Source organism: Eucalyptus grandis, chromosome 9 (genome assembly GCF_016545825.1).
Source record: "Eucalyptus grandis isolate ANBG69807.140 chromosome 9, ASM1654582v1, whole genome shotgun sequence".
In the NCBI taxonomy this organism is placed as follows: Eukaryota; Viridiplantae; Streptophyta; class Magnoliopsida; order Myrtales; family Myrtaceae; genus Eucalyptus; species Eucalyptus grandis.
Genome location: NC_052620.1, coordinates 10,025,337 through 10,040,064, shown reverse-complemented (window position 1 = coordinate 10,040,064; position 14,728 = coordinate 10,025,337). Strand labels below are relative to the sequence as shown.

The 14,728-nt window shown below is 38.6% G+C and overlaps 1 protein-coding gene across 1 annotated transcript; it reads right to left on the bottom strand.

Annotated features, from left to right (window-relative positions):
• Positions 1–280: 280 nt before the first annotated feature.
• On the bottom strand, positions 281–3,160 carry LOC104418256 (protein UPSTREAM OF FLC). Its single transcript, XM_010029536.3, is given in 5 exon segments — positions 281–579; positions 1,517–1,665; positions 1,668–2,397; positions 2,473–2,542; positions 2,656–3,160. Coding segments are annotated over 5 exon segments (1,188 nt in total). The 5' UTR covers positions 2,723–3,160; the 3' UTR covers positions 281–407.
• Positions 3,161–14,728: the final 11,568 nt, after the last annotated feature.

Sequence of the window (14,728 nt, the reverse complement as noted above, 5' to 3'; positions counted from 1 at the left end):
TTGGCCTGACTCGTGTCCATAGACATGGGGCCAATGCTATCGAAGACCCAGGCATTGCGATCCAACAGACCTAGATCCAGTCGAAACCACTCCTTGCCCTGGTCGTAAGAGTGTGTGCTCTAAATTCGGCCTACTTTCCATCAAATCCTAATCGGTCGTGAATTGTAGCTTTGCCCGTCAAATTTAAAGCAGCGGATGACTACATGCGAATGTCAACTGCCTATGACCGACATCATTAAAGTGCTCAAGATTCACTTACCAGCACCGAAAGCAGAAGATCTGTCCGAAGTAAAGTCCCTTCCACCATGCTTAATCATTATCATCAAGCATCCAAAGATATGCATTGGGTTCTTCACCCATCAAGCACCACTAAACATCATTACTGAATTACCGACAACCTCTTCCAATTAAAAAACTGTGATTAGATGGTAAATAGAGCAGCAATAACTACAGCAGTTTTCTACTGCTCCTCGACGCCGCCATCGACATCTTCCGAGGAATGCATTTGCCTTTTGCCGATGATGACTTCTCCCTCTTCTCTCCTCCACCGCAGCATCTCCCAACTCCGTCTTGGAGCTCCTGTTAGCACGAAAATAGAGCAGAGATTTTGGTCAGGAAATGATCCTCCGCATTGTGAATTTCGCGCTTCAGAACTTTTTTTGAAAAACAAACCTGAGAATTATATTTTAATTTTCAACTCGTTATTCTTTCTGATGAAGTGTGTAATCTCTGCAAACATGGAATTTGTGTCTTGTTCTTTATTTTAGATGAATCGCGCAATTAGACAAATGTAGCGAACGAGGAGCTACTTTATAGCCACATGAAAAAGAGGTATTAGCCAAATAGTCAATGATCTATTTTTAAATGCCTATTAAAGAGAATAACTCATCTATAAACAATCTAATGGATCATAAATGAATATTTCAAACAAGTGGTTTATATAAATCTATGGAATTATTTTATGAACCCATTACACTAAACTTGCACTGTACCATTTTTATATATTACTGTGCTGATGTGATTGGCCGATGGATGATGATGATACGTGGGTGAAAAGGGTGAAATGTGAGTTTACCACGAAATGGAAACTGGCATAACTTCAAACGAAGGGCAAAAGATTTTCACCATCACATTGCAACATTTTAGTACCTAGAAAATGCCAACAGATGACATCATGTGCCAACAGGCCCCATGCCTAGGTGAGAAATCGTTTGAATTGATCAAATCATTAAAACACCAAAAAAAGGTTATATTTAATAAAAAATTTCATTTTTAATGTATTCATTACAACTGACACAGGAGTGAGACAGGAGGAATGCGATAGCATTGATAACTACAATTTGTGTTTTTCAAATGGGTATTTAGCAAGTGCGAAATAAAATCAAAATATTGATAGTGACAATAAAAACAAAAATGAAAGTGAGGAAACATTGATAACCCAATAAAAGATGCAATAAATCAATCACCATCTGCGGAAAAGAGAATACGGATATTGACGGACCGAGTCAACCCATACCTTTCCTCATTAAATGAGCTGGACTTCTTGAGTCGACCCGGCCCGACTCGGTCCCCGCTCATCGACTCCACGATGCTCCCGCTGAAGTACTCCTTCTCCTCGCTCTGCGCGTTCCCGAACCGCGGGTTCTCCGACATGCACCGTATCATGGCCGCCGCCGCCGCCTCTCGTCGTCGTCCCCCTCGGCTTCCGCCGCCGCCTTCGCGGCGGTCTTGCGCAGCACTCCCCTGTGGAGGTCCTTGCCGCCGCTTTTGGCGACGCCAGGCGGTGCGGCCTTCGTCTTGGGAACGGCCGAGTTGCCGCCGCCGCCGCCGCACGCGATGAGCTGGAGGAGCACCGAGTTACTCCTACTCGGCGCCCCCGGGTCTCCGTCCTCGAAACGAATCGCCACGGCGTTGCCGTTGCCGTTGCCGCACCCCTCGCCGCCCTTTCCGGCGGGTTTAGCGACGGCGGAGGAGGTCGGAGCCGGAGGCGAGCCCGGGTCGTCTGTGTCACGAGGGAGCTTGTCGGCGCCGTCGCCGCCGCCGCCCTCTTCGTCGAGCTCGTCGGTCGAGACGCCTCGCGAGCAGCGAGAGCCCGGCGTGGTGGAGCTCGTGTAGCTCGCCTTCTCTTCGTCGGCCAGCTCGCACTCTTCCTCCTCCTCCGCGTCGACCTCGAACCCGACCCTCTCGTCGTACCGCGAGCAGCGCAGCTCCTGTTCTTCGTTCCGGGCCGTCCTGGCCGCCGCGAACCGCTTCGAATGGACGAGAACCGGTTCTCTGCCGACGAGTCCGCCGCTGTCGATGATCTCTGACCCTTTGAGCACGTACTCGGCTCCCTCCGCCGGGTAGATGACTTCATTCTCCGACAGGTCGTTCCAGACATAGCCGTTCTTGTAGGTCCTACGTAAGGAGATCAAGAAGCTGGAGAGGTTTTGTAGAAGAAACGAGATTCGCTAGCTCCTAGTTCATACATACCTTTTGGAAGACCAAGAATACATCGAGGGCATTCCTTTGCCTCTAAGTGCAGTCAACCGCTCCATCACATCTGCGGACGACGACAGCAACACATGAACAAGAACCGGAGTACTGATCAAGCAAAACCCCACCAAGAAAACAGAGTGAGAAAAAGTTGATATCGCGGTTTCTTGGCGGTGATACCTCTCAGACGAAGCTGGTGATCGGCAAGAAGAGACCTCCATGAAGTGAGGGTGCTCGAGGAGGCCATTCCGGGTGAGGTAGTACACGACCTGAACTTTCCTGACCTGCGGTCGCTGTTCTCTCGGACGCACGGAAGCCCTGGCTCTGTTCGGGCTCATCTCTCTGCCTCTCCTCGAACGCACGTCCATCTCCTTCCCCCTCCTCTCTCTCTCTCTCTCTCTCTGTCCTCCTCCTCCTCCTCCTCTCCCCGGTTGTTGAAGGGAATTTATCAACCCCACCAGTGCGCAACCACACACTCACACATGCGAACCGGAGCGAGAATCGAAACTGAAAAGGTAGAAAGATAAGACGCCCGTGATTGAGACAAGACCTGCAAGACAGGGAGCAAAAAGGGAGAGGAGGGTAGGGGTCGGATTTGCTGTTAGAGGGAGTGATGTCGTTGACTTTGGGTTTCGCTCTGATCCCGATTCGAAAGCAGAAAGGGGGAAAATGGGGGAAAAGCCGAGCAGAGAAATCTACAGAGTGTGTGATGAGGGAAGGTGGTGTCACTGTGCAGGTACCTTTTGCCAGGTCTGCGGGACGATAGATTCTACGACGCATTGCAGCGTCCGCGATGTTAAGTGCCTGCACGCTGTCGCTATTGCCTTCGTTAAGCATGACAGATCTGCAGCTCTGTCGCCCTCTCTGATTTTCCTTGTCTTTATGCAGCATGTTGACAATGTATTTTGGAGTTTAAAGTAGGGGTGAGCATGGTTCGGGTTGGTCCGGGCCACCTCATAATCCTAGGACTAACTCGTACAAATTATCGTCCTCAATTTTAAGACCGAGGACCGACTCTATGAGCTCGAGACCAAAGACCGGACCGACCCAATGGGTTCGGTCCGGTTCCGAGGTTAACTTCGGGACCGATCGATAATTTTTTCGTCTTATTTTTTATACTCCATAAAAAAACAAACTTATAAATTCAAATTACACATCCATCGACAATGTAGCATTGTGCAACTAAATTATAAATACCAATGCATATTTAGCAAATTTAAGATGACGCAATAATAGAAATTTCGGGTTTCCTCCATTCCCATTGTATGTTCTTGGGCTTGGAAGAAAATTCTCCAGCTGAGAAGAGACTTTAGGGCTTCTTTTTGTGGAAACTGGGTGATGGTCATTCGGTCTCGCTTTGGTATGACAATTGGCACCCGGGAAGGCCCTTGGAGCCTCATTTTCCGAGACTCTCTTATTGCTACCTCGGGACTTACTAGACAAGCAACAGTGGCAGATTTACTTTCGCCTGAGGGCCGTGTTTTCAGGACTCTTTTGGAATCTTGGCAGTTTGCCTTGCCGGTTCTCTCTCGGAACCCTGATTGTTTCTATTGGCGCGAGTCTTCTGATGGTGATTTTTCAGTAGCCTCAGCTTGGGAGGCAATTAGGACCAAAAAGATTCCGGTTCCTTGGGCTCGTTTTACTTGGAATAATGCTATAGCCCCAAGATTTCAATTTAACCTTTGGCTGATTATCAAGAACAGATTGCCTACTCAGGCTTTTCTCATATCCATTGGAAGGATTGATTTTGAATTATGTGCTTTTTGCAATTATATCCCGACTCTATTGATCATCTCTTCTTTGATTGTCATGTTCTGCGACACTTGCTTTCTTTTGGGCCGGAAGATGTAATCTTCCATGGCGTAACAGAACTTGGGCGGAAAAATCTCCACTGGGCATTGAATTTCCCGTCGGGTAATGACTTCTTTCACTCTATCGCCCGTTTCTCTTTTGGGGCCTTATGTCATCTTATCTCGGAAGAAAAGGAACAGCATCATCTTCCATGGTGAAGCCCTTGAGGTAGCAGCTTTGAAGAATCATCTCATCAAAGTTGTGAAAGAAAAAGCCCTCACCTTCGGTAGAGTACGGGACAACCCTAGGAATAGAAGGCTCCAACGAGGATGGGGATTTGACCCCTCGTCTTCGTCGGTGGCCTTGCTGAGCATACGGATTGATGGCGGGTCATTCGGTTTATGAATGGTGCTATGGTTGCCGTTACTAAGTTGTTTTTCTTTGATCTTGGGTGTTTGCTGTCTGTGTTTGCCGGTTGTTTTGGCTGGTGTTTCTTGTGTTTGTTCTGGTTCTTTTTCCGGCTCCCTTTCCACTCATTCTACTTTTGCACTATGAGTGAAAGTTTTTGGCGCCGTTTTTGTATAGCTAACTCTCCTTTAATATATTCTTACCTTTACCAAAAAAAAAAAAAATAGAAATTTCGTACCTGCTAACCGCTCATCGAGATATGGGACAAGATGGAAAGTTCTTGTAATCATCTATCTTTAATATTCATAACATCATATGCAAAAGCGTCTTCCTGCATTTGATCACGTAAAGAGTCCACTCAACCAAAAAATGAGCTTCACATCACTTGACTAGTATTTGATCATGTAGAGTCCACTCAACCAAAAAATGAGCTTCACACCACTTGACTAGCAAATCACCGTAGCAACTGCAATACTACTATACTCTTCAAAAACTTCTACCATTTGACACGAATTGAAAAGCAAAGTGCAGCTGAAATTCATTAGTAAAATATAATTAAACCATAAAAAGTTCAAAATACTAAATATAAACCATGAATATATAACTTCACATCTTGTTAATTCACTTGAACTTTTATACACCTAAAAACGAAACAAACGACACGTAATTAATACTCAACAAAAGTTTTAAATTGAAATTACTATTAGTGCTATTGATAGAACATCTCAATATAATATAATATAATATAATATACATTTTACTTAGGTTTGAATATATAAAAGAATTATAAATAATATAATATAATATAGTTGGTCCAGGGTTGGACCGACCCAAAACTCTTAGGACCGAAGACCAACCCGCACAGTGTTGGTCCTGGAATTTCAGGACTAAGGACCGACCCAGTCCCCTTGGGAACCGAACCAGGACCGACAGGGTTGGGCCGGTCCAGGGTCGGTCCAGGTCGACCCTAGACCACTGCTCACCCCTAGTTTTAAGAGTCCACATCCCGATCTTCCTTGAGCTAATTTAAGAGTAAGGGTTAGTATGATTCAGATTGAATCGGTTCAACACATAATCTATGATACCAATCAACACAATGTTGATCAATAATTTTGGGATTGTGGACCATACCTTATTGAGTCTAGAATCAAAGATTGGACCAATCCTTTGGGTCCGATTAAATTCCATGGTTAACCTAGAATTAGCCGATTATTTTTTTTGCTGTTTCATTTTTTATATTCCTTAAAAGGACATATATATATATATATCTATCTATCTATCAATAATGTAATAATATTGCCAAACAGTACCAAGTAGTACATAAATAGTGCTAAATAGTGCTAAAAAGTGTTTTGGGTTTACATCAGCTCTAAGGTTGTAGAAGAGTTTGATCATTTCTCAATAATGGTTGTCGAGATGCCTTTTTTTGGAGAGAGCATCATTTTGAAATACTCTCCTTTTGATAAGTGGTAGATTAAAATAATAGCTTGACCAAAATCAGTCAAAAGTAGAAGTTGCATTTGATCTTGTTTTGAGACTAATTGCCACCAATGTTTGAGGCTTCCTGTAAACCTCGTGACAAATAAAAAAACTGACATCATATTTGTTTTGATTTGTGAGAGCTTGAGTGTTTAGCCAATAATGAAATTCTTCAAATCTTTATGGCCATTGGAATAGGTAATATCATTGAGAGTAAAGAGCTGTTTAGAGAGTAGGAATCTGTGATGGATTATTTGGTTGAATAACCTCTTATTCAGAGGGATTTGATTCCATATCTTGATCAAGTGGGTCGGCTATGAATATCGAAAAAGTAGCTAGTACAATAGAAAATGATTTAACAGTAGTAATTGAAAAGGAGGAGGAGAATGATGACAGAGAGACTGACTTTGGTTCTAATCTTGAGTTTGAATAGATGGAACAATCGATCTAGAGGAGGCTGATCATGGTCTTTTAAGACAACATAATCAAGTTGCATGTCCTCTTGATTGCTCAGATCTCTCAGGAATGATTCCAATGGATTAGATAACAGCATCATTTGGTTTGGCTTCTCCTTCGTAGAAGTCAAGGATTCCTTAGGAATATTTTCTTTCCCCTTTTCATTCCTTAGCCGATTTATCTCTTTGAGGCACTTTTGCATTTCTACCACATCAATGCCATTTCGTTCGGAAGAGGTTTCTACAATCGTAGCAAAGATTGAAGTATTTGGGGTGGAAGATAATAGTCAGTTCTTAGCAAAGTAGAAAATGGATCAGAAGGTTTGAATCTTCATTCTTCAAGGAGTTGGATTTGCCTCTTGAGTTTCTCTATTTCAATTTTTGGGCTTTCGAGATGATGATATCTCAAATGTTGTCTAGATTTCAGGGTGTGAAGCCTTTTTGGAAGTTTGAAAGCATTTTCTTGGTGATTTCATCGTATCTCTCGGGATCTTTTTGTACTTTAGTGATTTTGAAGTCAATTATTTTGAAATTTTATTGTGTGTCAATAGAGTTTCTGATTGCCAATTCAAAATAGTTTTAGTAATAGGAGTTTTCTTTTGCCTTTCATGATCGTCCACATCAGTTAGAGCAGGGATTTTTGGGATATGACGATATCTCCCCTGAGGATCAATAAATTCTTTAACAACTTGAAATGAAAGCTTAGAGCTCTCTCGCACAAAAGAAGGAAAATCTGTATCATGAAACATGGAAATTGAAAGGCTAGCCTTTTTCTAAGTTTCTTGGCTTTGTGGTGTTTCACTTGGAAATTCAAATGAGTATGAACTCTTTTTTGCCCACTTAAGGATTGGCTTATAAAATGGGGAAACAACTGGTTTTTTATGAGGAGGTGAAGAAGGAGGTGTGGGTGATGAGGCTAGAGGTAATGATGCATATACAGGTGGTGGAGATGGGGCATAACAAACCACGAACAGGAACTTATTGCATTCACCAAGGGTATCAATAGAGGGATCTACATTCAAATACTTTTAGTACAAGCCATCTTTAGCCTTTTGGGATTTTCTCTTGGGCTTTGTAGCAGGATCTACTTCATCAGGAGGATGTGCACATGAAGAGCATTGGTAAAAAGGATCACAAAAACAATGACCATAAGGGTCTTTGTAGTGATGGACACTATATCCATTACTCTAGAAGTATTTGACAAGCTTTCGGGTTTTGTTCAGGGATCAGATCGTGAATGCAAGGTTGGATCATAAACAGGGTTTGGAAGATTGAAGAACTTTTGTCATTTTCTTTGCCAAACTTGATTGCAACGGTGCCATCTTTTTCTTACAAACTCATAATCCGAAGATTGGAGAGGCTTATTGTTTTGTTGCAACTTTTCATAGTTGGTGATCCAAGTCTTTGGGAGAAGCTTGGCCAACTTTTCCTTAGGCATTTGTTTGGGGACGTGGACGTAGGAGGCCTGATCATTTTGCATGGAGATGAACAAAACATCTTCATTTCCATTCTGTAAATTAAGATCAAAGACACGATTCTGTACTCGATAGACCATTTGATAATGGAGAGTTGCTGCAATGGAATTGGCACTCTAGAGTACTCCAGTAAGCTAAATTTGGACCTTCAAGAAAGAAAGTAATTGAGGATCTGAAATGGTAACATTCAAGTTGGGATATAAGGTTATAAAAACCGTCTCAACATTAAAAGTAGTTTGGATAGTGCCAATGTAAGCGTGCTAGTATTCTAAGAACCGATTCTCCAACAAGGCCATTATGGCCGTAGTAGGTAAGCCTTTTTGGCCATGAAAAGTGAATGCAAAACACATAAATCCGTAATGGATATGAGAATATTCTTGTTGGGTCCACTTTTTAGGAAATTCTAGGGCAATCTGAAAAGTAATAAAGTACTCATTTTCAGTGGCTAGAATAGGATGTTGGTCAAACTCGAAAGACTGCACATACTCTTTTACTTTTTTGGAGTTTGACAAATAAGATGTTGTATTGAATGGATGGGGGAAAATGATGAAGAAAGTTTAGCAAAAATAGAGTAGGGGTTCATGGGTTTCAAAACCTTTATATCATCACTAAGAGACTTCATAAAGATAATCAATGTTGGAGGCATTTGACATACGAAATTACGAAAGGGAAGATGAGGATGGAGATGAAGTTATAGTAACAAGAATATTGAGAGTTTCACGATCATTCATGATGAGGAGAAAATCTTCTTAGTACTGGATTTACCATCTAAGTGCATGGAATAGACTAAATTACAAATGAAACTATAGCTCTAATACCATGACGGGATCTATACTTAAAACTATAGATGACTAGGTCAATTGTAGTAGTATGCTATCCCATAATTAGTGAACCTCTATTCAAGCCATTTAGGGACTACTTTTTAGCTATGAATTACCCAGAGATTTGGTTCAGAGTATAGAAATGCTCAAAGATGCAAGAATAGTACCATTTCTAGCTTAGCTGAGCTGCATTTCTTAGAGGATTCTATAGGCTGGAGAAGAAGAAATGTTTTAGAAAGACATGAAGAGAATTGTCACAAGTACACACTCTACTTCAAGGGACTTTGTTGGAGAAAACTCATTTAATGTTTTGAAGTTGACAAAACTTATCCTTAGTTTATTTTGAAGATTTTCAGACTTCTGTGTCAAAGTCTGAAGACGACCAGACTTTAGTGTCAAAGTCTGAATACTACCAGACTTTAGTGTTAAAGTTTGTTTGACATCAAAAGTCTGCCCACATTGACAAATTCCAGACTGAACGCTACTAAAAAAATAAGACTTATCTAGATGCAAGATTTTGTTTATCTCTTCAAGAGTTCGATTCGTATGGTTTATGGATGGTTTTCTAGTTGGATATATTACATATGGGATTGATTATCTTTATTGGAATCAATTTAGATAAATCAAATATTTTCAGATTACAAGTAAATATGGAAAGAATCTACTTATGGAAACTAATATTCTAATTGTATGAGCGAACATAATTGGCGTGCTTTCATCACAATCTTCAAACGGGTCGAGATCTCCTTGATTGATTCTGTCTAACAGGTAGACTGAAAGAATTCCTTTGGAAAGTGCCAACGGTCAAAAAGGCATGAAGGAGTATTTAAAGTGGACTCTTTAATTGTTCGATAGAGTGTGCGAAAGAGAAATTTCAAAGTCTGAAGCTTTCAATTTCCTTATTACCCCAAATACTAAGCTCAAAGTTGTATACAAAAGAGAAAAACTCATAGTGATACTTCGTGAGAGAGCAGTAGAGACTCTTTATTGTGAAGTCAAGATCCCAAGGTTGTAAATTCTCTTTTGATTCTTAGTGGAATCCAGCCAGTAGGTTGTCAGCGTAGAGAGTGGACGTAGGCTTGATCTAAGCCAAACCATTATAATTATTGTGTTCTTATTCTCTTCATTGAACTTCTTTATTTTGTTCATAGTTCTATTTAACTACTAAATCTGAACTCACTCAAAGTCTGTTATTTTTCAGACTTAGTTTTAGAACCTAGAATATATCTATTGTTCCTTGCAAAAAATTGTCTTCACACTTATTCGCTCCCTCTAGGTGTTCATACTATCATTTTCAGACTTTACCCAAAACATTACATCATCTTTACCTTTTACACGCTCCAAGAAGTTACACAAAACAAAGACCATGCTCATGAGTCTTGAAACAACACAGGCTCTGAGAATCCCAATGATGAATTATTCTAGGCGATATGAATAGTGACTGTGAACAATGATTTTTCTAGCCTATCACTATATTATTTTGCTATAGTAACATGTGCTACGTGTTGATACTTGATTTTTATTTGACGCATCATTAAAAGGTAAAAAATCAAGATTTGGGTTTCGATCGCAACGAAACCCATCTTTCGATCAAAAAGTGTCGTTTTTCATTTCTTTATTTTGCATTGTCATTTTTAAGCAATTTCTAGCTCATTTAAAATCCAAAAGTCAAACGGTTGACTTTCAAATTGACTTTTTGGTCAACCTTTTGATCAAAAGTCAACCCCAACTCAAAAGATTGACTTTTTACCCCAAAAATTCCATTTAACTTTAATTTCACTTTTGTCAAATCAATTTCTTGAAAATTAAAAAAATTTAACAAAAAAATCAACATTTTAGGTAAAGTCAACTAAATGGTTGACTTTTGACCAAAAAATAAAAAAACTAAAAAATGCACAAATATATTTCTTTTAATGTAAATTTGACTTTGCGTAAAATTTTTACAAAATTCGATTAAGAACCTTGATTTATGAATTTTTCAATTTTAGGTTTTAAATCGACCAAAAATAAAATTACTTTTATTCTAGTCATAATTAGGAGTAGTTTCTTCTTTGATATTTGGTTTAGGGACTATCTGAAATCTAGTTGAGTATTCAATTTTGCGATTTATCAAGTCAAAATATGAATTGCCGTTTTGAGCCCTAATTGTGTGACTAAAATCAATCATTTATAGCTTGCAAACGGACGATTGTTTCTCACTAATTTCCCTAAGATAAGTACAAATTCAAAATCAATTTTATGAAATTCACACCAAAACTCATCAATTTGAAGAATTTTATCCTTCTAGGCATTAGAAAATCAAGCAATTAAGCTTCAATCAACAAAATTCGAATTGACCCATTCATGGCTATGGTTTAATTTCATGAATTTAGGTCCAATTTTAATATTAGGCTTAGATCTATTTTTGACCTAAGCTCAAGCGTTTCAATTCAAGGTTAATTTGAATATGATAAGTGATTTTACATATGGGTAGCTCATTAAATAGGGCAATTATGATACTAAGTGAGTTCAATTTTAGTTAATTTGTATTTTTGCCAATTAAATTGCAAAATTTATCATTTTAGCCCTTTATGCCCAATTCAAAGCACCCATAGTTTTGACTTTTTTTTTTTTTTTACAATAATCATTCAATTAGGTCAATAAAAGACCCATAGATCACCTTCATAAGTTTTGATTACCTTAATTGTATCTTAATTGACCAATTTCTTCTTAAAAAGGATAAAATTCATTTTCAATTCAATCATTTAAGGACCAAATTGCATAAATTTTAGACCCACAGGGATCCCAAGTGAACAAAGTAACCAGATCGGATCAAATTGGTTAAGAGCCGATCAAAATTCGGCTGAACCGGACCAAACCGTTCTCACTGGTTTGATCGGCTGTTGGCGGGACTGGCTGGTTTAGGCCCTTGCCGATCAGTTCTTGGCCTCCAACAACCGGTTATGAAATTCTCTCAATGCCAATTTCACTTCTACACCTTACAAATTGATCGTCGAATTTCGTCAAATTGCAAATTAACCTATAATTGGGCATTTTGACGCAATTCCCGATTTTGGCTTGGTTATTTTACAAATCAAACCCACTAGATCAATTACCCGATACCTCAAGATCATCATGGAGCCTTCGAAATTGATTTTTTTACCATTAGATCAAAATTTTGATCGTCGGATGGAACCGACGACCGAAATATCTTAATGTAGGGAGTATATAAATGAAATGTTTATTCATTTTCAAGGGGGTTTCATTTGCATGAAATTCATCTTCTCTCTCTAAATCTCTCTTTCTTTCATCTTTGTTTTTTGGAGCCAAGAAACTTGTTTCTCTCTCTCTTTTTGGTCCGGTCGGTTTCCTCTTCTAGCGATTGGATCATCATTAGTTCAACCCCCACCGACAACAATCCATCTTCATCAATGATCATCTCCCCCTATTATCCAAATCTAGTACTTGCTGGTTCGTGGAGGTTGGATTGAAGTTACGCGAAAATTTTGATCTATTTCGATCAAAATCCACAAAACACACGACAAAGGTAACGATTCAAAACTCGAATTGATGAAGCAAGATCGAGTTAGTCGATCGGGGTTAGGATTCAAAATTATAAATTTTTACATGCTTAAGATCAATGATTATGAATGCTGCAATGATTTGTTGTTGATTTGAGTGATGATTGTCTTTGAGTTTATTCTGGATTTTCCTATGTTTGTACTCGGGTTATTGTTTTGACCAAAACAAGATCCGAAACGATCTTGTTTCAACTTGAGTTCTCTTAGAATTAGATAATAAACATCACAAACTTCGAAATGGTGGGTGGCACACCCTAATCAAGCATCGTTTGACCCTAAAAAAATACGTCCAAAGATGAACGATTTTGCAGTAGTTTAGTTTTTTTTTTTTTCAATTCTGTTTCTCGTTTAGCCTTCGGCTTTGCTATTTTGTGCCAACTTTTGTGATCATTTTTGATAAAATTTTCTTCATGAGTTTGTTCCAAATCATCTCATGCATCTTATGTAATTTTTCATGATTTGGATGTCCCTAACTAGGTCAGATCTACTTAGATTTAAGCCTAGGTCAATCTATTCTGTATTGATCTCTGATTTTTCTATTTTCGTACTGATTTTTATGTTTTGTTTTAAAATAACTTTTATTCATAAAAGTTACTCATATAAGTGTTGTGCATATTTTATATGTTTTTTTTTTTGAAGTTTTTAGACATATTTAGCTAGGTCAAAATTACTTAGATCTGAACATAGGACAGTCTGTTCTACATTGATTCGTAATTTGTTTTGATGAAATTGAGTCCACAAATGCATCTATTTGATCTCAAATCTTCCCTGATAGTTGAAATACATGATACATATGTTCAATTGATACATGTTTTGCAAGGCCTTTATGTTGGCAAAGTGAGTCAATTGCATAAATTAAAGTAAAAGGCATTGCAGCAACATGAGCTGGGCATATAGTTTGTCGGCTTTTGCTATTTTTGCCATGACTCATATGATCTTAATTGAGTTTCAAACTCTTACTGAAAAATCTTCATCATCGTATGCTCTGTATGTGAGATTTTTAGTAGGATTTATGAATGTCTTGAGGATGGCCGAAATCATGCTTGTTCTATAAATTTAATGCTAAAATGAAACCTTGTCATATGTGTACTTTTCCAGTTTGAGTCATTTAGGGATCAAATTTTACGATGATGCCTTCTTGACGATTGAACCGCATGTTGCAAGGTTTGCATATATGTTTAGGTCATGTCATTTGAGTATCATCTTGCACATTAAATTTGTCTCACAAAAGTGGTCATCACACTTAGGATTCCCAAGCATACAATTAGAAATCGTGAATCATTTCATAATGTCATTTAAATTGTATGACATTTTGTATGCCGACTTAGGATTAGATGACTATCCAAACTTTCTTTCGCATCTAATCATAAGTCCCATGTGATTTCTTCATGCCGTTTGTGCATTCTTTGAATGATTTTGAGGTTTTATAATGAATGCTTGTGTTTTGTTTCCTTAATTACTAAGGCGCACACTTTTAGAGATCTCGATTTTAGGACACCGAATTGACCTAGTTTAGACTCAAGCTCTTCTAGGAAGACATAAGGCACACTTAGAAGTTTTCAATGCCACTGATTTCACATAGATCGCTCATCGTTTAGACCACTTTTCCATTTTTTTTCAAAATTAGATCAGAATTTGGACAAGTGATCCAATTTGGACCCCTGTTCTAATCCCTGTTTGGACAGACCTTTTATATTTTTATTCAATTTTTTTTATTTGGAATCTGCACTCGGCCTCTTAATGAAACTTTCGTTTCATCATGCTGGCTATGTTGTGTGTAAATTTGATGATTTTTAGACATGATTTGATAGGACAATTCCTTGTGACATTAGTTGAATGTCCTATTGTTTTGGCAAATTTATGATGTGCTGTTGCTTGTTGTATGATTTTAGTAAATTCATATGTAGCTCGTTTAAGAAAAATTTATCATGAAAGTTGTTCATTTTCATGTTGTACATATTAGGAAATTTTTTCATAATTAGATTGTCAATGGGCATTACCCAAATTTGTTGTCGTTACATGATTGTTCTAAAATTTGCTAATATAAACATGATTGCGATTGTTTAGTTTTTTTTTTAGGCTAGTTTGTATATGAAATTGGGCCATACCATTTTCATGGAAATTGTTCTAAATGCTTTGATCTTTATTGTTAAACAATTGGCCTTTTCAAAACCGCATCTTTCAAAAAATACTTTGGTACATGTGATATTTCTCAAAAACAATTTCTAAAAAAGTTCTTCTTCAAAACTCGATTTGGCTTAAGG